The sequence below is a fragment of the Delphinapterus leucas genome, chromosome 19 (assembly GCF_059928025.1).
Source record: "Delphinapterus leucas isolate spDelLeu-1000000601 "Yukka" chromosome 19, BTC_Dleu_Yukka2, whole genome shotgun sequence".
NCBI lineage: Eukaryota > Metazoa > Chordata > Mammalia > Artiodactyla > Monodontidae > Delphinapterus > Delphinapterus leucas.
In genome coordinates this window covers 43,421,167-43,444,456 of record NC_143147.1, presented here as the reverse complement: position 1 = coordinate 43,444,456, position 23,290 = coordinate 43,421,167, and the positions used below count along the sequence as shown (strand labels likewise).

The following is a 23,290-nucleotide window of genomic DNA, read 5'->3' as shown; positions in this document are numbered from 1 at the left end:
AGGTGTCTGCTCTCTGGTGCCCGCATCTGACCGTCCCTAGCCCTCCAGGCAGGCTCAGCTGACGGCCGGGCCACGAGGGCCCCTCCTCTCCCCGGAGACCCAGCTCCGGTCTCAGGAGAATAGTGGGGGACGGTGAAGGAGCTAGATTAGAAGGGACATGGGGGACATGGTAACATCATTGGAACCTGCTAGGGGAGGAAGTAAAGCTCAGAAGCGTCGGTGAAGTTTGCTTACAGAATGGAATTCTAGGCACCAACTGAGCACGTGAGACTCAGGCCGTCCAAACCGCGTTGGACACACAGCGTTCCCCAGGACCTGGTTCCCTGACACCTCATTCGGCCTCTTCTTGCTCTGAGCTCTGAGGGGACGGGAGACTGCCCTGGGAACCACGCTGGGGTGGGAGGTGCTCTGCTTGCCGCTGGGGACCGTCCTCACCCCGCCTCAGCTCTGGGTTGCCAAGCATGAGGCTTTACCCTGGGCTCCTGTCGTCCCGCGGGCCCTGCCTCCTCGTGCCCTGGCCCCACGGGGTCTCCGCTTCCTGCCAGGCCTGCTGGACGTGTACGGGTTTGAGTCGTTCCCCACCAACAGTCTGGAACAGCTGTGCATCAACTATGCCAGCGAGAAGCTGCAGCAGCACTTCGTGGCTCACTACCTCAGGGCCCAGCAGGTGAGGGGGGGGCGCTCCTGCGTTCCCTCTCTCTCCCTGGCCCCCAGCCCCGTCCCTGCATCTGACCAGGCGTCTTCGGTTCCTTCTTTCACACCGCTCTGCAACGGGCTGTGGTGCTGAGGCCAGCCGTGGGATGGCCAGCTGGACCTCAGACCACAGTTGCCTTCTGCCACCCCACTCCCACCTCTGCCCCCAGGAGGAGTACACGGCTGAGGGTCTGGAGTGGTCGACTGTCAGCTACCAGGACAACCAGACCTGTTTGGATCTCATCGAGGGGAGCCCCGTCAGCATCTGCTCCCTCATAAACGAGGTCGGGGGGCCAGCTAGTGTGCAGAGCACCCGAGTGGGGCTTTGGGCTGCTCTGGGACCTTGAAGACCATCTGTGCTCTCTGTGTGCCTCTTTCTCTCCATCTGCATAATGGGTTTGCTAGCCCTATAACCCCTCCTTTTCAGGGTCACTGTGATGCTCCCATGGGTCCACGGGGTGGGGACTGTGAGGGTTGTGAGCCCCTCTCACCTTGTGGCTGACCACCTGTCCCATCCCGGCCCACACAGGAATGCCGCCTTAATCGGCCAAGCAGTGCAGCCCAGCTCCAGACACGCATTGAGAGTGCGCTGGCAGGCAGCCCCTGCCTGGGCCACAATAAGCTCAGCCGGGAGCCCAGCTTCATCGTGGTGCATTATGCGGGGTCTGTGCGGTACCACACCGCAGGCCTGGTGGAGAAGAACAAGGTGAGGGCTGGGCCGTGGCCTGTGGCCCCTGCGTGAAATGAGATGCTGAGTCATGGCTGCATGTGTGTGGAAGCTTCTGTCATGCGTCCTCCCCTCCTGAACGTCCTCCCGAGTCCAGGGTCGCCTCTTGGGCCCTCCTCTCTGAGGTCTCTGCTCATCAGGCACAACCTGCCCAGAAATGGCTGCATTTCCTGGCTTCTAGGCACCCAGTAGACCAGCTCTGAACCTCTTGGGCTCAGGCCCTGCCCTTCTTCTGGGACCTGGGTGAGCAGGGCTGGCAGCCCGTGGGCAGCACCACGCCTGCTCTCACCCTGGTCCTTTCCCCATAGGACCCCATCCCCCCTGAGCTGACCAGGCTCCTGCAGCAATCCCAGGACCCCCTGCTCAAAGTGCTGTTTCCTGCTGACCCTGAAGAGAAGTCCCAGGAGGAGCCCTCTGGCCAGAGCAGGGCCCCTGTGTTGACCGTGGTGTCCAAGTTCAAGGTGGGTCCGAGTGCTGATGCCACGTGCTTGGTTCACTCATCAATCTCCAGTGCTTACCAAGCACCTCCCAGGATCAGTGCTGTGTGCTGGGAGCACTGAGGAGTCAGGTAGCCGTGGTCCTGGTCCACGGAAGACAGAGGCCGGAAACTGACAGAGGGACTGTGTGTGTAGTTGACGTGACAGGAAGCCTAGGGGCGCGTGGGTGGCAGTGCGGCCTTTCGCCCACTGCTGATAGGATGATCGTGGAAGAGCAGTAGTTACCTGAACCTCTGTGACTGGTCCACTCCCAGTTCCCTAGCTTCCTGCTCAAACTCTGTCCTTGGCCAGAGCAGACGGGTCCCCTCCTAACGTCGCTCTGCCCTTGCACGTTCGGCTGCACCACCCCTGGGCTCCACCCTCACTCCCGCCCTCCATGCCCCTTCTCTTAGTTTATTCCTCGTCCTCTTTCCAACCGCAGCCTTCTCATCACCTCCCATGGGAGACAACCAGGGGAGCCCAGGTTTGGTTAGCCCTTTCCTGCCCAGCCTCAGACACACCACTGAGAGAGCCCAGCCCACGTCTGCAAGGCCCGTTAGGCCCCGAGCTGTGAGATGACGGCAGACGGCCATGTCGTAGCCCTGGCAAGGCTTCCAGCACACAGGACGCGCTTAGTCGCCCGAACAGCTGTCACCCAAACAAATGGCGGGGGGTTCTGAGATGCTTCTCTCCTGGAAAGGTTGCTCTGGTCGGGGGCGGCTGAGACCAGATGCAGGGAGACCAACCCGGTGGGGAGGGCCACAGGTCAAGAAGGGTCCCTGGAGGCGGAGGTGAGGAGTGTGCTCTGGGCATACCCAGTGAGAGCTGCCAGGACTCATTCAGGGCATGTGAGGATCCAGCTCTCGGGGCTGGGAGGGCTGCTTGGAGGTGTCACTAACCAGGGCCCAGCCGGTGCTCCCCCAGCAGCCTGACCCACGGTCTCTCCCCTCTGCAGGCCTCCCTGGAGCAGCTTCTGCAGGTCCTGCATAGCACCACACCCCACTACATTCGCTGCATCAAGCCCAACGGCCAGGGCCAGGCGCAGATGTTCCACCAGGAGGAGGTAATTCACACTGGGCCAGAGCTGCTTTGTGGAGGGTCCCATTCGGCCAAGACCCTGGAGGGGTAAGGGGCAGGACGTCTGCTCCAAATGGAGTGACATTAGGGAGGGCTTATCTCCCCAGCTCTGGCAGGACAGTCATGTACAGTTGTGTGGTCTGTGTACTGCATGGTGGCCCAACCACAGGAGGCAAGTAGGGGCTACAGTGCATCTTGCTCCCTGCTCACCAAGCCATGTGCCCTGACAAGAGGCTGAGGCTGCCCAGAGGAATGGGTGTCTCTTGTGATCAGCTGGAAGTCTGTGTCACCCTACAGACCAGACACAGTGCACTATTTCTGATGGATAGTTTCTAAAATTTACACAAAAGCACTCTGTGGCCAGCAGCTGCCCTTTGCCCTTTGGAGGGATGTGGTAGAGATATGAGAGCTGGACGATGCTGGAGAGCATCCCACAGTCGACTGGCAGATATGACCTTAGGGTTCATAGTCAGGACCACTGCTCTGTGGTAAAGACCTTGGTTGGGTCCCAGAAGCATCTTCACAGTATAACCTCTCCTGCCTCTTAGCTGTGACTCACTCTATTGACTGCAGAATATAAAATAAATAAAAAAGAGGAATTGGATTGGGTTGCATTGTGAGGCAAAGATGGGAGCGGTGAGACAGCCAGGACTAGCATTGGCCTCAGTTGTACCAGAAGCCAGGCTTCAGATAAGGGGACCTGGGGCCACCAGGACCCTTTCTAACAGGGAGATTTTCTCAAGGTCCCTTGATTTCTCACTGCCCCAAAGACTGCCCATCAGGAGAGCCTGCAGATCCACACCAGCAGGGCCACAGGAAGGGTGGCATTTGGGGCCTGCTGGCCCCATGCTGCAGCCCTGTCTCCCTAACCGTGCAGGTCCTGAGCCAGCTGGAGGCCTGTGGCCTCGTGGAGACCATCCACATCAGTGCCGCCGGCTTCCCCATCCGGTGAGTGGGCCAGTCCATCCAGTGCAGGGGGCAGGGCCAATGCCAGGGTGGAGCTCAGGGCGCGGGTCAGACGAGAGCCTGACCAGCCCAGAGCAGGATGTGGAGATGAAGAGAAAGAGGCAGGTCCACAGAAGTCGGCCTGGAGCTCTAGGGCTGCGCTCACTTTCTGTGGCCTGTTTTGTGGAGGCACGTTGTCTGGTGTGTATCAGTGAATAAGAAAGGTGAGTCTTGCCTTCTTGGGATGTACATCGCTGTGGAAAGGAACAAAATGTGCCATTACGTGGACAAATGGGGAAGGGGTCAGGACTGCTCAGGGAGGGGCCCTCTGAGCAGCTCAGGCCTAGGGAAGCAAAGCCAAGGGGCCAGCCTGGGAAGACTTGGAGGAGGGGAGAGTATTCGAGACCCTGGGAACAGCAACCCCAAAGCTCCCAGGTTAGGACCTGAGAGATGCTAAAGTGACCAGAGCACACACAACAGATGGGGGGAAGGGGGGAAGCTCTAGGCCACGTGAAGACTGCTGTCTTCCTGAGGGCCGTGGGAGCCGCTGGGCGTTGTAAGCAGGGCATGCTGCACGCTCGTTCGTGTTCCGTGGCTGCTGTGTGGAGGCTGCCCTAGGGTCAGGAGAGGAGGGAGATGAGCGGGCGGCTGTTACAGGTAGGACAGGTGTGATGGTGGCCCAGTGAAAAATGGAGAGAAGTGGGTAAAAGTGGAGTGTGGCTTGCCATAGAAATGGGACTGTGAATGGATAGATGGTGGGGTATGGGGCAGGGGAGCAGTCGACTTCCAGGCTTCCATCTGAGGCAAGTGGATGAATCGGGACACGGGATGGTCTGGGGGAGAGGGCAGGCGAGAGTCCGGTTTGAAATGGAGGGGCACGTGAGGGTCTGTCCTCAGTGACTTTTAACACCGTGAGCAAGGAGATCACAGGGGGAGAGGGAGGTCTGAGGCCATTCCCTGAGGAACACTCACGTTTAGAGAGGGTGGATGATGAGAAATCAACAACTTGGAGGGGGTTGGGGTGAAGGAGGAAGCCAGGACCGTGGGTGTCCTGGAGGCTGAGAGCAAGCTCTACAAGGGAGAGGGGTCAGCTGGGCACCTGCTGCTGAGAGGCTGGTCAGAGCACTGACCCCTGGAGTTGGTGGCCACGCTGGTGCAGTTTTGGGGACAGAAGCCAGACTCGGGAGTAGGAAGTACCGATGTGTAGGGAAGCGCTGCTGTGATGGGGAGCCGAGACCCCGGGCGGCAGTGGAGGGGGCCGTGGCGTCAGAGGGGAGATGTGCTGAGCCCCTGTGCACAGCAGGAGTGACCCAGGTGTTTGGGGAGAGGCTGGCGAGCCCCTTTGGGAGGGGGCAGGCTGCAGATACCCTCCTAAAAGAGCAAGGCTCCGTGTGGGTAGGACCAAGGCTGCAGGAGCAGGAGGCCCACCATGCACTGGTCTGCACTGGCTTCCCGCCAAGGGGCCTAGTAATGCCATCCGCTCAGTGGGCACAGTCAGGGCAGCACCTCGCTGGTGGTTGAACAGGTGAAACAGTGACTCCTGGCTCACGGCCAAAGTCACTTCATCTCTCCTTCCGCCTGCTTTGGCTTCCAGGGTCTCTCACCGGAACTTCCTGAAGCGGTATGAGTTACTGAGAAGGCTCCGTCCTGGTGCAGCCCCCAGCCCCCATGGCCCACCTCCAGATGAAGGGCGCTCAGGTGAGGCGCCCATTTGCCAGTCACTCGTTCACCCAGTTTCCTGAGCACTTACCTGGGCCATCTCAGGGTGAGGGGCTGGGGCTTCAGAGATGAATAAAACATAGCCCTGCCCTTGTGGCTCTTGGCTCAGTGGGGGAAACAAACTAAAAGAAGACAGACAATGGGGAAGTGGAGACACAGAGTTAGGAACAGAATGCTGTGGGTGGTGCTAGAGAGGTATGAATCGGGAAGGCTTCCTGAAGGAGGTGGTGTCTGAGGCTAGATGGGATTAGCCAGGTGAGGGGCATTCCACAGGCAGGGACAGCACTGTGTGTACGAGGAGCTCCAGGCTGTTCAGTGTTGCTGGCTCATAAGGGCAAGAACAGTAGTCGGTGAGGCTGGGGGACAAGCAGGCCCACTCGCAGAAGCTGGACTTTCTCCTCCAGGCAGATGGGAGGCACTTCGGGGGATGAAGGGAGTGGCGTCAGCCTCATGCTTTCTGGAGGCCACCGTGGGGCGCCCCGTGGTTGGCCAGAGGGGAGATAAGCTAGAGATTTGGGCACAGCCGGGAAATGGGAAGAAATTGGCCAGACTTGGCAAGCGTGTGATTCGATGTAGAGGGAGAGGAGAGGAGAGAATTAGCCACGCCCGGCCAGTGGGGAAGAGAGGTCTGGGGAGGCTGCCGAGCCCTTCCCGGCCAGTGGAGACATCCGCAAGGTACCGGCCAGCTCCCACCTCAGGGGAAAGGCCTGGTCTGCTGGGGTTGTTGCATGTGGCGTCACTGAGGCTGTGCGAGTCGGTGAGAAGGCCTGGGCACAGGTGGAGGGAGAAGAGGCCAGGACAGGACAGACAGACAGACACATACACACACACACACACACGGAGGGAGAAGAGGCTAAGGACAGGACACACACACACGTGCATACACACACACGGAGGGAGAACACGCCAAGGACAGGAGGGAGAACACGCCAAGGACAGGACACACACACAAAGGGATAAGAGGCCAAGGACAACACACACACACACACACACACACACACAAAGGGATGAGGCCAAGGACCACACACACACACAGGGATAAGAGGCCAACACACACACACACACACACACACACACACAGGGATAAGAGGCCAAGGACCCCCCCCCCCCCACACACACACACACACGACCAGCAGAGCCCAGGCACAGTACTGCTTTGTATTTCCCTCTCTTGGGGCACCATCTTGTCACTTTCTTTTCATCCTTTCTCCCCACCTCTCCCGCCCCCTTTCTCCATGGTGTGCTCTTCTGTTCTGTCTCTTGCCCAAAGCCCCTGGTTGATTTTGCTGCTGTTTCTCGTCTGCGGCGTTTCCTTTGGCAGCCTCCAGAGAGGCACTGGGCAGCTAAAGGTGCTCAGAGCCCTCAGGTAAATCCTCCCTGTACAGGAGCCGGCCCTGCCAGGTGTGGGAGGGCAGGCAGGGGGACCCGGTGGGCCTCCATGGGACTGGGATTTGTTCCCCCTTTTCCCATCAGTGGCGGGAGGGCTCAGGGGCAGAGGGAGTGGCCCGGCTGCCCTGTTTGGCCCTCAGCATGTTTGGGGCCGTAGAAACAGATGCTGGCTAAGCAGCCTGGGAGCCCACGTGGGAGTCAAGGCACCCAGTGCCCTCTGCCACCCTGCCCAAAGGGACCCACAGGAATGGAGGCTGCAGGCCAGTCCAGGGCACAGCCTCAAGTGGGATTTGGAGATTCCTCAGAACAGCCAGGGACCTGAGGAACAGTGGGAGGCCACCTCTGGCCTCCTCCCGAAAGGCAGGAGGTAGAAATGGTTAGAGGCAAGAACAGCAGGAAAGAATCCTGTGGAATGTTAGGGAGACCAGACCAGTTTCTTAAGGCCACAGAAGTGTGTAGACAATGAAGCACTTATGGGACCTCTGTCTCCGTCCCCCAGAATGGTCTCCACACTCCGAGCAGGCCACGCTGCAAGCCCTCCTCCAGGACATCCTCCACACACTGCCAGCCCTGGCTCAGGCACCAGCTGAGACCACGCCAGCCCCAGTGCACTGTGGCAGGACCAAGGTGTTCATGACTGACTCCACGGTAAGCTGGCTTGGGATGAGGAGTGGCCAGCCACATGCTGTCCTTAGCAGGACAGGGTCTGGGCCCTCCTGAGGGCAGGGGGAGGAGAGGCTGAGGACCTCAGTGGATGCCCCTTCTCCCAGCTGGAGCTTCTGGAACGCGGGCGTGCCCAGGTGCTGGAGCAGTGTGCCCGCAGCATCCAGGGTGGCTGGAGGCGACACTGGGGCCGCAAGCAGGAGAGGCAGAGGCGGGCCGCCGTGCTCATCCAGGCAGGTAGGAGAGGTGGGGCCCTGGGCCCGCAGTCATCGCTCCTGGCCAGCAGGTGGGCCCAGGTGCGGCCACTGTCTGCAGCTGCACACAGCCCACGTGATACCTGTTTCTTTGGAAATGCTGCTGCTAGAGTCCCCACAGACCAAAGCTGACTGTGTCCAGCCCCAAGAGGTTAACTGCATGTCTCTGTGGTGCGCTGGGATTCGAATTCCCTTTCCAGTTCACCCAGAGCATCTCCAGTTCAGTGCATACCAGGCCACACCACAACTAAGGATGCTTTGTAGGTAGTAGAGGCTCAAAAGTTGCCTTTAATTCCCCTTTCCCAGTCCTAGATGGCTGTTTATGCCACCTTTTTTTCCCTTTATGACAACTCTTATCATTACCTGGGCTCCCGGGCGTGCTGAGTTTAATTAAGGAGAAGGTAAAAACTGAGAAGATCTGATTAAGGAAGCAATGTATGAACCATGACAGCCTCATTTTGAAAAACAAAAATACTAGAAACAACCCAAATATCTGACAGTGGTGGAGTCATGGCTACACTAAGGATGATCCTTATCTAGCTAAGAAGTGTTTTTGAAGAATATTTTTAATTTACCAGAAAAACATTTCCAACATGTTCAAATCTGAATGCTGAACTACACATCAAGGTGATGCCACCTTCATAAGGTGCATTTGTGTGTACAGGCCTGAAAAAAAATAAGGAAATACTGTAGAACTATCTGGGTTGGTGAGATAATAGGTGACTTTTATGCATCTTTAAACGTTATAGTTTTTCAGAATCCAAATGTGTTAGTATTTAGTCGAATAGCCCATTTTCTGAATATGATTGTACCAAAAAGAATCAGAAAATGCTGAAATTTCAAAAGAAGAAAATGAAAATTGCCCCATGATCAGCTCCCCATCCAGTAGTTATTACCTTCACCAGTGCATGGGTGTATGCTGGTATCGTCTGTGGATTCATAACGCACGCAAGCAAATTCAATTAAGGGTTTCCAAAAATACAGGTGAAAGATGCAGACAATTCAGACCCCTCTTGTTCCCTGGGCATTATCTCAGACTGAGCCCGAGGTGGGAGGTGACCCCATGGCAGCTGCCCGTTTGATGTGTAGGTATCTATCTCCAAGTCTGGGCAGTCTGAGCTGTGGTTTGCAGAGCCAGGTCTGCTTCACGTGTTGACTCAGTCCCTCACCTCATGCGGTGGCACAGGTGGCCATTCATTCAAACGTTTACAGCCGCTCTGGTGTTGCTGCAGCCTGGTTACCGAGAGCTCTGACGAACATTTACTCTTATTTCCTGTTTCTGGACAAACCCCTCAGCTGTTCGTTCCTGGCTGACTCGGAAGCACATCCAGAGGCTGCACGCAGCTGCCACGGTCATCAAACGCGCGTGGCAGGAGTGGAGAGTGAGTACTGACCCGAGAAGTCAGGGTGGGCAATGATGGACGCAGGCTGGAGTGCTGGCCCCGCCACTGCAAAGCGGGCGGCCTTGTGTCCTCATGAATGAAGTGGACACAACACCGCTTACACCGCAGGACGGTTATAACACGGTAGAGTGGCACAAACAACTTTGGGAATATGCTAAAAAACATGGAACTGTACGCTTTAAAAGCATGAATCTTATGGTATTTCAATTAGATCTCAATAAGGCTATTATTTTCTTTTTAATTTGTGCTTTTATTTGCCAGTATAACTACAGTAACCTGCAAACTTTTTTATTCTAAAAAGCACATTTTACATTACAGTCCAACAGACACATATATAATGTGTATACATATACAAAAGTGAAACAAAGGTTTTGCCAAAAACGTCTACCCTGAGTGTAAATTCTTTTTAAGACTTTTTTTTTAAAACTAACGCCGAACTGCACTGACATCATAATCACCAAAGTCCCTAGTTCATCTTAGGGTTTGCTTTATGAAGTGAATAGTGTTGCACGTTCTATGGGTTTGGACGATAGTATGATGACATAAAACCATTATAGTGTCATACAAAGTATTTTCACCGCTCATAAAAATTTCTGTATTCTATGTATTCATCTTCCCTCCCCCACAAATTCCTGGCAACCACTGATCTTTTTATTGTCTCCATTGTTTTGCCTTTTCCAGAATGGCATATACACGGAATCTATTTTTCTTTTTTCCTTGAAGAGAGGGGTTCAAAGTCTTTATGCCCATAACACCACTCATGGCCCAGCCACATGTGGACCGGACAGGCTCCAGGTGGCAAACTCCCCCACTGAATACTGTAGCTTTCCTTCCAGTACTGAGCCCTGTCCCACTGGTCCTGCCCAGCAGCCACGTGCAGGTGAAGGGGGGATATGTGTTGGGTATCTGTTCATAGGAAGGCCACAAGTTTTGTGCCCCTTGTCACAATGAACCCTGATTCCTGTCGGGTGTGTTGTAAACAGACGAGCCATTTCTTCAGACCCCCTGCTCTGAGCACACCCCAAAGGCTGTTATTTTTTTTAAAGCAGCATATGTAAGGCCTCAGCACAGCTGCCTTGGGCGTAAAGTTGTGCCACATCAAACCAGGTGCCCTTCAGTTCACCTTGTTAAGCTGAATTATTAAAGAGACTTTTGGATTCTGTTTTGCATTAAGAGAAAGCTATAAAGTGGTGTTCTCTTTTTAAGATTAAAATGGCCTTCCTGGCTTCTAAAGAACTGGATGGTGTGGAAGAACAACACTCGTCTCAAGTCACCTGTTCCCCGAGCTCCTTGCCACTGCCCCAGGCACAGGCCAGGCTCCTGGGGGCAGTAACCCGCTTCTGGCCCCTGGGACTGGTCCTGGCCAACGCCGCCGTGGGTGCTCGTGGCTTCCGGAGGAAGCTGGTGGTCTTCGCCTGCCTCCCCCTCCCCGTGGGCAGCCCCAGCAGCTACACTGTCCAGACAGCACAAGAACAAGCTGGAGTCACGTCCATCCGAGCGCTGCCTCAGGTGAGCCGTGTGACGGGCTGGCCGTCCTGCCAGGACAGCTCCAGATCCCTCACGCCCCACTGTGGAGGGCAGAGGGCAGGGGGCAGAGCCCGGGAGTCACAGCAGGAGCAGGACTGAGGCTGCGAGAAGAGCCTCCTGACCCTGCTGGGGAAACCAGAAGCCCTCATGTCCCTCGCATTGTTACGAGGAGGAGTTTTCCAGAGCTCTTTCATTTTTTAAAAGCTGCCTCTAAATGATCTAGCGTCTCCTCTGAATCGCCTTTAAATTAGCCCAACTTCCAAAAAATTGTGGTTGTGATGACGGCACCATGTTCTCCCCAAGTTGTAGTCTTTGGTTTATCCTATTCCAGCCGAGGAAATGACAAGCACATGAGTCAGTGGTCCAAGAATTTATATTATGAGCAGCCAGGGAAAGAGCCAGCCAGCACAGAAAAGGGCTAATACCAACCTTTTACAAGGATTAGGTGACACTGACAAGGCAGAAGGAAGGAAACACTGAATTTCCTGCCAGAGGAATTCCTATAGGACATAATCTAGATAAAATCTCCATGACAACACACAGGCCAGCCAGAGTGTAAACAGAAGTGCAGTTCTTTGATCTTCCATCTTTAAGCAAGCATAAGAATGTGACAGGCCACACATACTCCTAGTATGGGGGAGCTCGCTCCTAGTGTTTCCTCATCTGTCTCACATTGAATGGATGTGAAATTTTATATTTTAATACTGTTTTGGACTTTGCCATTGTTTTAGAATAAGGAGAAGACAACAACATTGACTAACTCAATCGTGCTACTGCTGTGACTCTCACTTGGGTACTTACTTACATGTCCCCGCCTCCCTGCATTTCTGGCGTTCACTCTGTCAGGTACCTTTAGCCCTGGCACTCCTGGGAGCTGGAGTTAAGCTGCGTCTCTTTCCCCAGGGTTCGATAAAGTTTCACTGCAGAAAGTCTCCACTGCGCTATGCTGACATCTGCCCTGAACCTTCGCCCAACAGTGTTACTGGCTTTAATCAGATCCTGCTGGAAAGACACAGGCTGGGCCACGTGTGATCTCTCCTCACATTCCATCCTCACCTGGCTGGGCCCTCCCTGGTGCCTTTGTTTCTCCACGGCCTTTTCCTGCCAGCTGCCTTGCCAAAGACATCTAATCAACACACAGCTGCCAAACAACTCCCACAGCGACTCAGAGCACACGTCGGGAGCCGCGGCTCCAGCCTGCAGGCCAGGCCGGGGCGGCAGCTGCACCAGTGGCCCGGGGCGCCGATCTACGCCTCCAGCCCTGACAGGTGTCAGGGCTGGTAGCTACCAAACCTGGATTAAGAAACTTCAGGACCTTCATAGAACCCACTCGGTGGTGCTGGACAGCAGGCACCCCGCTCCTCCAACCCCACAGGCAAAGTCAGCTTGAAATGAGCTCTAAAATTCTGGCTGGCAGAAATTTTGCCTTTAGTTCCTTTAAAAGGAACAAAGCTTACTATTTAAATATTTGTTGTTTAATGTAATTTCAAGCAACTAGATTATGAATCAAGAATGACGAGCAATGCAATGCACCACAGAACCACCACACTTTAATTTTGAAACACTGATCAAGTTTTAACTCAACTGGGTGTGAAAACCATTTTTATGTCTTAATTGTACCGAAAATAAAACATTTAAAAACAACCATCTGAATGTCAAGTTCTCTCTCCATAAAGGGTTTGCCACCTGGAGTACCTCCATCCGCCTGCACCCCAGCAGCAATGGACATAAGGATGTGCAGAACCTACCCGAGGTCAGCCGCTCAATGTCCGGAAAGCACCGCCCCTGCCAGGGCCCCACGCGAGCTGGCCTCCTGGGAGGAGCAGGCAGCACAATAATCCACCTTAAGAATCCTCGTTCGGGGACGGTTCCACGATCCTTAAACAGCAGTCAGCAAACTCCAAAAACAAAGGCTCCTGCATGCAGGCTCGCATGAGCTTTGCCTTGTCGTCTGCCTGATCGAGGTTGACCATCAACTGTCTAAGGTGTGGACTGAGCAGTAAGCTTCTCAGCGCTGCAGACTCCCCTTAAAAATGAACAGGGAAAGAGAACCAAGCTGAGTTCAAGTGGGAATAGGCAGAGATACCTGAAAGCCAAATGTTTCAAATGTAATAAATACCAAGGATGTGGTATCCCCTTACCCTTTAAACCCACAAATTAACCCAGCACTTCACATAAGGTGAGATCAGCGTATCAGATGATTTCCAAGTTAGACGCTATCAGATTCTTATTCTTTATATCTCTGTAAATATTTTAACTTAAATTTTTCTTAGCTGAAATGGTATTATTTTACCAGCACAGATACAAAGAATAGCAGCATGTTGGCATGTTTTCTCTCTGTAAGCATGAAGGTTCTCAGCGACAAGGACAGTTACACCAAATCTCTGAATGATGTTTAAGTGTGCGCTTGATCCAGCATAAAGCAGGATGAGTAGCAGTGAACTGACACTAACGTGTATGGTGCTTTACAGTTTACAAAATCATTCACACATATACCCAGCTCAGCTCCTACCTCAGTCTAACTAATCACTCCCATGGGACTGGGTACAAAGCACCACCTCTGTGAAATGGGAAAAATGAAAATAACACCACTTTTAGGAATTACACTGGCCAGTTAATTATACACATAATAGAAATGCAGTCCTACAAAAATGCTGGGCATTATTAACACCGCGTCCCTCTGAAAAATCAAATCCTGGGATGACCCAGTCTGCATGAATGACTGGACTGTAAAGCGAGCACTGGGATCAGGAATAAACGGAGGCCCCTGACTGGTGTGAGAGACAAACTACCACAAAACGTGGGGGGTGGTATATTACAGTGCACCATGGGAAGCTGAAAAAGTACCTAATTCTGAGAGTAAGACCAAAGGTCAAGAAAAGTTTAGCTGAGGAAAGGAAATTTGAACCAAGCCTTGAAAGAGGAACAGAATTGGGCTTCCCTGGTGGCGCAGTGGTTGAGAATCCGCCTGCCAATGCAGGGGACACGGGTTCGAGCCCTGGTCCGGGAAGATCCCACATGCTGCGGAGCAACTAAGCTCGTGCGCCACAAATACTGAGCCTGCACTCTAGAGACCGTGAGCCACAACTACTGAGCCTGCATGCCACGACTACTGAACCCGCACGCCTAGAGCCCGTGCTCCCAACAAGAGAAGCCCACGCACTGCAACAAAGAGTAGCCCCCGCTCACCGCAACTAGAGAAAGCCCGCGCACAGCAACGAAGACCCAATGCAGCCAAAAATAAATAAATTTATTAAAAAAACAAAAAGAGGAGCAGAATTTTTGCCAACCCACAGTCAGTAGGATTCCAGGCCAGAGGAAGGCCTTATAGGCAGGCTGGGAGGTGTAGAAGCCCTGTGTGCCTACAGAATCACGTGGCTGGAGGAAGGGCTCTGCCCGCCATACTAAAGCGTTTAACAGCTTTAAAAAACCACATTCTGGACTTCCCTGGTGGCGCAGTGGTTAAGAATCCACCTGATGGGCTTCCCTGGTGGCGCAGTGGTTAAGAAACCACCTGATGGGCTTCCCTGGTGGCGCAGTGGTTAAGAAACCACCTGATGGGCTTCCCTGGTGGCTCAGTGGTTGAGAGTCCGCCTGCCGATGCAGGGGACACGGGTTTGTGCCCTGGCCTGGGAAGATCCCACATGCCACGGAGCGGCTGGGCCCATGAGCCATGGCTGCTGGGCCTGCGCGTCCAGAGCCTGTGCTCCGCGACGGGAGAGGCCACAACAGTGAGAGGCCCGCGTACCGCAAAAAAAAAAAAAAAAAAAAAAAAAAAAAGAATCCACCTGATAATGCAGGGGACACGGGTTCGAGCCCTGGTCCGGGAAGATCCCACATGCCGCAGAGCAACTAAGCCCGTGCACCACAACTACTGAGTCTGCGTGGCACAACTGCTGAAGCCCGCGCGCCTAGAGCCCGTGCTCAGCAACAAGCGAAGCCACCACAATGAGAAGCCCGCACACCACAACGAAGAGTAGCCCGCGCTCGCCACAACTAGAGAAAGCCTGTGCGCAGTAACAAGGACCCAATGCAACAAAAATAGATAAATTTATTTTTAAAAATTACATTCTATACAATCCAATGTATCTCAATGGTTAACAAAGAAGTAAACAAGCACAGCACAGACTTACCTAAATTCTTTAAATTCTGCAAAGAAACTCTGTCCTCTTCCTCGTCACTATTGAGAAAATCAGCTACAGAGTCGTCATCATCATCTGAGGAATATAACACAATCAACTGCTTATGACTGAAAAGGAAACCTAGGTGCCAGGTTTTAATAACTCCTCCAATAGATAAAAAATATGTGTGCACACACGCAACAGGAACAGAGATATGCAAGTGGGTACAGAGAAAAGTAACCTCTTCTCTGGAATTTGTGACTAAACCAACACTCCTTTTAGGAAAGCAAAGAACTGGTGACTAACAAATGCATCCTAGTGTTCACACGCTTACTCTATGTGTTTCCCTGTGGTCTGTGGGCTTCAGGGCCTTATTTTCCAGTTCTTGCCACCCCATCTCCCCTCACCATGGCGGCTCCAGCCCTGTCATGGCCAAAAAATTATATGCTCTGTAAAAACCCACTGACATGATTCCCCTGTGTTTTCAGTATGGGCAGAAATTTCTGAACCCAACAACAGTTTCTCAAAGGGCAGAAATGGGCCATCCCCTGGCTGTGAATGTTCAATGCCTCTTTGGTGGCACTGGGAGGGGCTGCTTCCAGAGCCTGGCATGGTGCATCGCCCGCAGGAGGCATTAAAGAAAGGCTAGATGGATGGAGAGGATGACAGCCCACTCCCGCTGTGAGCTGTGAGGGCCCAGCAGCAGCGAGACCACAGGCAGCACCCCGCCTAGGCCCAGCTCAGGCCCAGGGAGGGGGACCCGAAGCCGTGACTGGAGGAGGCTCCCGCCAGCAGTGTCCACCACTCACCCCCCAAACCACGGCGATGGCCTTTCTCCCCCTCTGCCTCCTGCCCCCATCTTTCTTCTCTTGAACCGTCAGGCTGCTCTGTAACATCACCCGTGGTGACGTGTGCCCCCAGCCCGAGTGCTCAGGGCTGAGGAAGCTGCTGCTCCCTAATGAACTTGACTCCTGGCCCCAGCCCAGTCTCCTCTCCTCTCTCCCTTCAACATATTCTATTTGAAACCCTTCTCTAGGTTTGTTTGTTTGCAGTCAACCAACCCACCTGTGTTTTCCACAGGCTTTTTAATTTTTGCAGTAAGATGCGATCTTATTTCTTTCTTGACAGGACGAGTTTCAAGGTTGCACTGCTCTGAAAAAGACACAAATCTCAGGTGCACATCGCCTCCGCTTGAGTGACAAGGCTGCACACGCCACCACCAAGCCAGCCTCTAGGGGGAAGCATATGTATGGGGTAAGGGACGTAGGTGGGGACGGGGATGAAGGAGAGGAAGTGAGAGATCCAGTGAAGGGCCAGGAGAAGCCTGAGCCCCGCAGGAGGGCTGAGGAAGCAGGCCTCGTGCACCCCTAGGGCCTGTCTCCAACCTCCCTGCCTGGCCGAATCGCACAGGGCTTTCACCACGATTCACTAGCACACTGACTTCAATCAGCATCAAACTGTGTTCTCAGCAGTTTCTGATACCAAATTTGCATGTACCACATGCCACTGGGGACACACAGCTGAAAGCCGTCAGGCCCTCGGAGGGGTTTAGTCGCACAGATGACAGAGATATGGACAAGATAAGGAGAGTCTGATCCGAGTCACCTGAGAGGGCGGGGAGATGAGAGGGGAAGGTGCTGCCAGGTGGAAAGAGCATGTGGGAAGAGGGAAAGGTCCATGGCTGGACCGGACCCTTGAAAGAGTAGGCAGATGCAAGGAGATGGTGATGAACAACCGGCAGCTGGTGGGCGGGGCAGGCCTGCATGTGGCCGGGGCACGAGAATGCCACACACAGGTCTGTCTGTCTTCCCCAGACCAGTGTCTCTCAGAGAGGGTGCTACTGTATTCAGGTTGGAAGGATCTTTAATGGTGTGGGATAACTTCACACACCCCAGGCGGTTTTTGTGAGTCAACACCAATAACCAGAAGTACCACCATCGCCTCCGCTACTGTGAGAACAAAAACACTGTGACCACGTGTCTCTAGGGAGAGCAATACCCAGGTTAAGAACCACCGCCAGAAGACCTAAATAGACAGTCCTCCAAAGAGGACATACAGATGGCCAACAGGCACATGAGAAGATGCTTAACATTGATAATTATTAGAGAAACGCAAACCAAAACCACAACAAAGTATCACCTCTCACCGGTCAGAATAGCTATCATCAAAAAGTCTACAAATAACGTGCTGCAGAGGGTGTGGAGAAAAGGGAATCCTTCTACACTGTTGGCAGGAGTGTAAGTTGGTGCGGTCACTATGGAAAACACTATGGAGGTTCCTCAGAAAACTAAAAATAGAATTACCATATGATCCAGCAATCCCACTCCTGGGCATATATCCAGACAAAACTATAATTCAGAAAGATACACACACCCCTATGTTCACAGCAGCACTATTCACAATAGCCAAGACATGGAAACAACCTAAATGTCCATCGACAGACGGATAAAGAAGATATGGTATATATATATACAATGGAATACTACTCAGCCATTAAAAAGAATGAAATTATTCCACTTGCAGCAACATGAATGCAACCAGAGATTACCATACTAAGTAAGTCAAAAAGACAAATACCATATGATACCACTTATATGTGGAATCTAAAATATGGCACAAATGAACCTATCTGCAAAACAGAAACAGACTCACAGACATAGAGAACACTTGTGGTTACCAAGGAGGATGGGGTTGGGGGAGGGATGGAGTGGGAGACTGGGGTTAGCAGATGTAAGCTATTATATATAGAACGGATAAACAACAAGGCCCGACTGTAGAGCACAGGGAACTATATTCAATATCCTGTGATAAACCATAATGGAAAAGAATATAAAGAAAAAAGAATTTTATATACACATATATATATGTATATAACTGAATCACTTCGCTGTACAGAAGTTAACAAATTGTAAGTCAACTATACTTCAATAAAAAAAACCATAAAGACCACCAGACATTATGCACCTTCTACAGTCATGCCTAAGACCACCTGTAGTTTTGCCAGAGAGACTGACCATGAGCTCTGATCCAGTCTCTGATCTGTCAATTTGTAAGAAACAGAGGATTGAGGAGTATGCCTAACTGCACCATGAGCTTGCAATCAGCAAAACCCAGACTGTGGGTAACTGTACAAGTCAAGTGGCTTGAATTCTTCAACAGAGAAATTGTAAAGAAAAAAAAAAAAAAAAAAAGAATGGAGGAGGAATTTACAGATTAAAAGAGACTTAAAAGAAATATCAGGGGCTTCCCTGGTGGCACAGTGGTTAAGAATCTGCCTGCCAATGTACAGGATGGGTTTGAGCCCTGGTCCAGGAGGATCCCACATGCCACGGAGCAACCAAGCCTGTGTTCCACAACTACTAAGGCTGCGCTCTAGAGCCAGCGTGCCACAACTACTGAGCCTGTATGCTGCAACTACTGAAGCCTGGGCACCTAGAGCCTGTGCTCCGCAACAAGAGAAGCCACCGCAATGAGAAGCCCGCGCACTGCAACTAATAGTCCACACTCTCCGCAGCTAGAGAGCCCACGCGCAGCAACGAAGACCCAATGCAGCCAAAAATAAATAAATTAATTAAATAAATTTAAAAAAAAAGAAATATCACATTTTTGGGGAATTCCCTGGTGGTCCAGTGGTTCGGACTCAGCGCTTTCACTGCTAGGCCAGGGTTCAATCCCAATCCCTGGTCAGGGAACTGAGATCCTGCAAGCTGAGCAGCATGGCCCAAAAACAACAACAAAAAAAAGAAAGAAAGAAAGAAATATCACCTTTTTTTTTTTAACGGACAAGACTAAATGATACACTTTCAGGACACGTATTTACGTAATAAAACTAAAAAAGCAAAGAAGTGATTACTATAAAAGTCAGGACAGTGGTTACTTTTTTTTTCTTAAAAAAGATTTTATTTTTTTGATGTGAACCGTTTTTTAAAGTCTTTATTGAATATGTTACAATATTGCTCTGTTTTATGTTTTGTTTTTTTGGCCACGAGGCATGTGGGATCTTAGCTCCCCGACCAGGGATTGAACCTGCACCCCCTGCATTGGAAGGCGAAGTCTTAACTACTGGACCGCCAGGGAAGTCCCAGGAGAGTGGTTATTTATAGGAAGCGAGGGCACTGGATCGGGACAGGTCATGTGGAGGGGTTCCCAGAGTGGATGGCAAAGTTCTATTTTCTTCATCTGGGTGGTGTTTGCCTTGTAATAAATAATTCAGTAGGCCAAAAAAAAAGTCTACAAATAATAAATGCTGGAGATGGTGTGGAGAAAAGGGAACCCTCCTACCACTGTTGGTGGGAATGTAAACTGGCACAGCCACTATGGTGAACAGTACGGAGGTTCCTTAAAAAACTAAAAATAGAGTTGCCATATGATCCAGTAATCCCACTCCTGGACATACATCCAGAGAAAACTCTTAATTCAAAAAGATACATACACCCCAATGTTCATAGCAGCACTATTTACAATAGCCAAGACATGGAAGCAACCTAAATATCCACAGAGGGATGAATGGATAACGAATATGAGGTATATATACACAATGGAATACTACTCAGCCAATAAAAAAAGAATGAAATAATGCCATCTGCAGCAACATGGATGGACCGAGAGATTATCGTACTGAGTGAAGTAGGTCAGAGAAAGACAAATATCGTGATACCTCTTATATGTGGAATCTAAAAAAAATGATACAAGTGAATTTATCTACAAAACAGAAACAGACTGACATAGAAAACAAATTTATGGTTACCAAAGGGGAAGGGGTGGGGGAGGAATAAATTAGGAATTTGGGATTAACAGAAACACATATATAAAATAAACAATATAGACCTACTGTATAGCATAGGGAACTATATTCATTATCTTGTAATAACTCATAATGGAAAAAAACTGAAAAAGGAATATATATATATATCACTGAATCACTTTGCTGTACACCTGAAATACTGTAAATCAACTATACTTCACTTAAAAAAAAACAAAACACTACTGCCAGAGAGACTGGAGTGTTCACCAAGGGAGTGAATTGCTCAAATCTGCATTTCAGAAAAACTACCCAGGCAGCTGCCAGGTCTCACAGTTAAGAGCTCCAGATTGCCCTACGGGGTCTTGGTGAGGCCTTACAGGGCTGCAGGACTAGAGGGAAGCGTTCCACACCCAGCTCCCCAACCCTGTTTCAGCAAAGCATTTCTACTTCTTTTCCATCTTGAGCTGACAGGTTTCTTTTGAAAATGCTCCAGAAACATTAGGGTTAAGGAACAAAAGCGGGGCGGGGAGTGGAGAGGGTGGTGCTTAAAACACACAGCTGTAAATCAGAGACTGGAGGGGATGAAACTACAGGCAAACCACCAATGAGGAACTTTAACCGAACAAGAGAGAGGTTGTGGGAAAGAGTCCCTAAGGACTAAGAGGCGCGGATTGAAGATACTTAAAAAATGCAGGCTTGACAAAGACCTTGCTCCTTAATGTAAACTGAACTACCTCCACGTTTCTATCAAGATATTATTTAAAAGAAAGAAAACGAAAAAAAAAAAAAAAAGAAAGAAAACGTCGTTAACCTCAGCCAGCGCAGCAAATGATGCGGAGCTGCGTCAGAACACTAAGAGGAAGGAACAGCTAAGGGAGACTTCTACGGCAAAACTGGTCGACTATTTTTAAAGAAGAAAAAGAGGATAACGGAATTCCCTGGCGGTTCAGTGGTTAAGACTTTGCGCTTCCAATGCAGTGGGTAGGGGTTCCATCCGTGGTCAGGGAACTAGGATCACACATGCCACGCAGCACATGCAAAAAAAAAAAAAAGAGAGAGCGAATGGTACGTAGAAGAAAAAGCAGGGCAGAAGAAAGGTTGTTTTTTTTGCGGTACTCGGGCCTCTCACTGTTGTGGCCTCTCCCGCTGCGGAGCAGAGGCTGCGGAGTCGCAGGCTCAGCGGCCGTGGCTCACGGGCCCAGCCGCTCCGCGGCATGTTGGATCCTCCCAGACCGGGGCACTAACCCGTGTCCCCTGCATCGGCAGGCGGACTCTCAACCACTGCGCCACCAGGGAAGCCCCAGAAAAAAAGGTTTTGATTGTGCAAAATGTGGAGAGACATTCGCAGTTAGAAGTATCCGCCCTCCCACCCCGCCCAGAAGGGGAAGCTCCCACACTATCAGGCGTTACAAGGGCGGGAGGGAGCAGGGGACAACGACGGGACGTGGGGGCTGCGGTGCACGAGGAGAGGGCCTTACCTTTGTGCTCCCGGAAGCAGGTCAACGAGCAGCTGTAAAAACAAAGCCACAGGCCGCGTCAGCCCCGAAGGCCGCGCGGACCCTCTCGCCACCCCGCCACCCGTCCGCACCCCACAACCCCCGGCACTCACTAGGGCACGCGGCAGGCGGGGCAGCGGTATTTGGGTTTCTCCAAACAGATAACGCAGACAGCGGTGCTGCAATTCAGCGACGCCATGGTCTCTCCCAGGACGCGCTCCGTCCCGGCGCCCAGGCCTCTCGCCGCAGGTCCCACGTGCACACCTTTTCTTCCGTTTCCTTAACCAGGACCAATCAGCGCGCAGCACTTATTGGCAGTCAAAAGCAATGGATTGATCCAGCTCATTGTTTCAGGCCTGAGAAGTAGAAAGTCGATGCACTCGATGCGCAACCAGTACCCCCACCAGAGGTTCTCTCTGATTAGGTCACGGTCTCGAAGAACTTGTTATGTAGCCCTGTCCCTGTCCCTACGCGGCCCTGTGACTTGCAGCAAGTCATTGTCACTCTCCAGCTCTGTTGCCCTGTATGTAAAAAGAATACGTGGGATTAAATGTCCTTTACCTTCTGGCTTGGACTTTCTCAGTCTTGCACCGGCATTGGGTTCTCCCCGCACATCTCATTTGCTTCTCCCTTTGCGGAGCACAGGCTCCGGACGCGCAGGCTCCGCGGCCATGGCTCACGGGCCCAGCCACTCCGCGGCATGTGGGATCTTCCCGGACCGGGGCACGAACCCGTGTCCCCTGCATCGGCAGGCGTACTCTCAACCACTGCGCCACCAGGGAAGCCCCTCATTTGCTTTTTTTAGCAAATGAGAAGTCCACACACTGGCCGTTAAGTCACATGACACACATGTGCCCTTCCCAGCCATCTTTCGCACAGGAAAGGAAGATGAGGCTTGGCCGCTGATAGATATTTATTGAGCTCCAACTGTGAGCCCCGCACTGCCCAGATGCTGGGCTGGGGACACCCAGGGATTAGCAGGCACGGTCTCTGGGACCTTAAGGCTTAGAGTGAAGGCAGGAAGGAGAATCCCTGGGTGGAATTGATTAGCCAGGGAACAGATGAGTTACCTCTGGCCCAAAGGTGGGGATCCTGGTCCAGAAAGGTGAACTGTGATGGGCCTTGAATGCCACCTCAGGCTTTAGGAATAGACAAAGTCACATTTTATTGGGAGCCCTGCTCCTCCTCAAAGCCCTGAGCATTGTCCAGCCTAACCAGGGTTCCCAGCCCACACATGTGGGGTGCCCTCTTAGGGCCATAAGTCACCCTCACCCCAAGAACCTCCCCTTTGTGTTGGTCCATCAGCCCTCAGGATCTCACTATTATAAAAGCCCTGAACCACTGTCACAGTCTGTGAGGATGAATCTGCTACAACCAAAGCAGTCATTCAAGTCTTAGCTCCAACCCCTCTCTGGCTGTGTGACTTGGACAATTGTCTACCCTACATCTATTAGAGTGGATGTTCAGGCCTACTTTCCTGAGCTATTTAAATCAGAGAGGAGACTGTAAAAAGGTTTGTGATCTGAAGTGCTACAAAAGGTTATTTATGGGATATCTAGGAAGAGTCTGCAACTCTCCTGGAGCCCTGGTCCCCACCCCATGAGCGTGGGCTCCAGGCCCCAAGTCCCTGGAGCCCAGGTTGCTGGACCTCAGGCCCCTCTAAAAGGGTTTCACTGTCAGCCTCAGTGAGCCATGCTGGGGTTGGGCTTGAGTGACTATCCATCACTCCTTTGGCTTTGCCAGCCTGTCCTGAGGGCGCTGTCCAGTCCTCAGTGCTGAAGTGGCACCGGCCCCTCCGGTTGCCTACCTGCCCCAGCATGCAGCTGCCCCTGCCTCCAGCCTCCAAACAGAACTCAGGCCAAAATCCAACGTTTCCACACTGACCTAATAATCAGCAGCGTTCCTTGTATTCCTCAACAGTTGTGACCACTGCTGGTTTGACCCAGAAGTATTCCAGAGAGCCCATGCTTAACAGGGAAGGCCAGAGGTCAGTGACTTGTCCAGGTCACATTTGAACCTCATGCCCTGTCTGGCACCAGCACAAATTCTCCTACTA

General features: G+C 52.1%; 2 protein-coding genes and 1 non-coding gene across 9 annotated transcripts in view; 1 reads left to right on the top strand and 2 right to left on the bottom strand.

The window, feature by feature from the left end:
• MYO19 (myosin XIX) overlaps positions 1-19,222 on the top strand; it is a 41,543-nt gene extending 22,321 nt beyond the window's left edge. For all 7 annotated transcript variants that reach the window (XM_089900984.1, XM_022552760.3, XM_089900982.1 and 4 more), the window contains 12 exons: positions 546-667; positions 864-977; positions 1,223-1,399; positions 1,729-1,881; positions 2,852-2,959; positions 3,851-3,921; positions 5,513-5,616; positions 7,526-7,674; positions 7,797-7,926; positions 9,240-9,325; positions 10,553-10,855; positions 11,777-19,222. In XM_089900984.1, coding sequence (XP_089757110.1) covers positions 546-667; positions 864-977; positions 1,223-1,399; positions 1,729-1,881; positions 2,852-2,959; positions 3,851-3,921; positions 5,513-5,616; positions 7,526-7,674; positions 7,797-7,926; positions 9,240-9,325; positions 10,553-10,855; positions 11,777-11,905 — 1,646 coding nt within the window. In that variant the 3' untranslated portion in view covers positions 11,906-19,222. The remainder of the gene's footprint in view (positions 1-545; positions 668-863; positions 978-1,222; positions 1,400-1,728; positions 1,882-2,851; positions 2,960-3,850; positions 3,922-5,512; positions 5,617-7,525; positions 7,675-7,796; positions 7,927-9,239; positions 9,326-10,552; positions 10,856-11,776) is intronic.
• Positions 10,240-10,369, bottom strand: LOC115803556 (small nucleolar RNA SNORA11). The gene has a single exon (XR_004024293.1). It is a non-coding gene; the product is annotated as a small nucleolar RNA SNORA11 (small nucleolar RNA).
• Positions 12,404-22,903, bottom strand: ZNHIT3 (zinc finger HIT-type containing 3). The gene is made up of 5 exons (XM_022552771.3): positions 21,348-22,903; positions 21,217-21,248; positions 16,060-16,146; positions 15,007-15,090; positions 12,404-12,899 (listed from the first exon to the last, which is right to left on the bottom strand). The coding sequence occupies exons 1-5, from the start codon at positions 21,431-21,433 to the stop codon at positions 12,718-12,720; spliced, it is 471 nt and encodes a 156-aa protein (XP_022408479.1). The 5' UTR covers positions 21,434-22,903; the 3' UTR covers positions 12,404-12,717.
• Between the last annotated feature and the right edge of the window lie 387 nt (positions 22,904-23,290).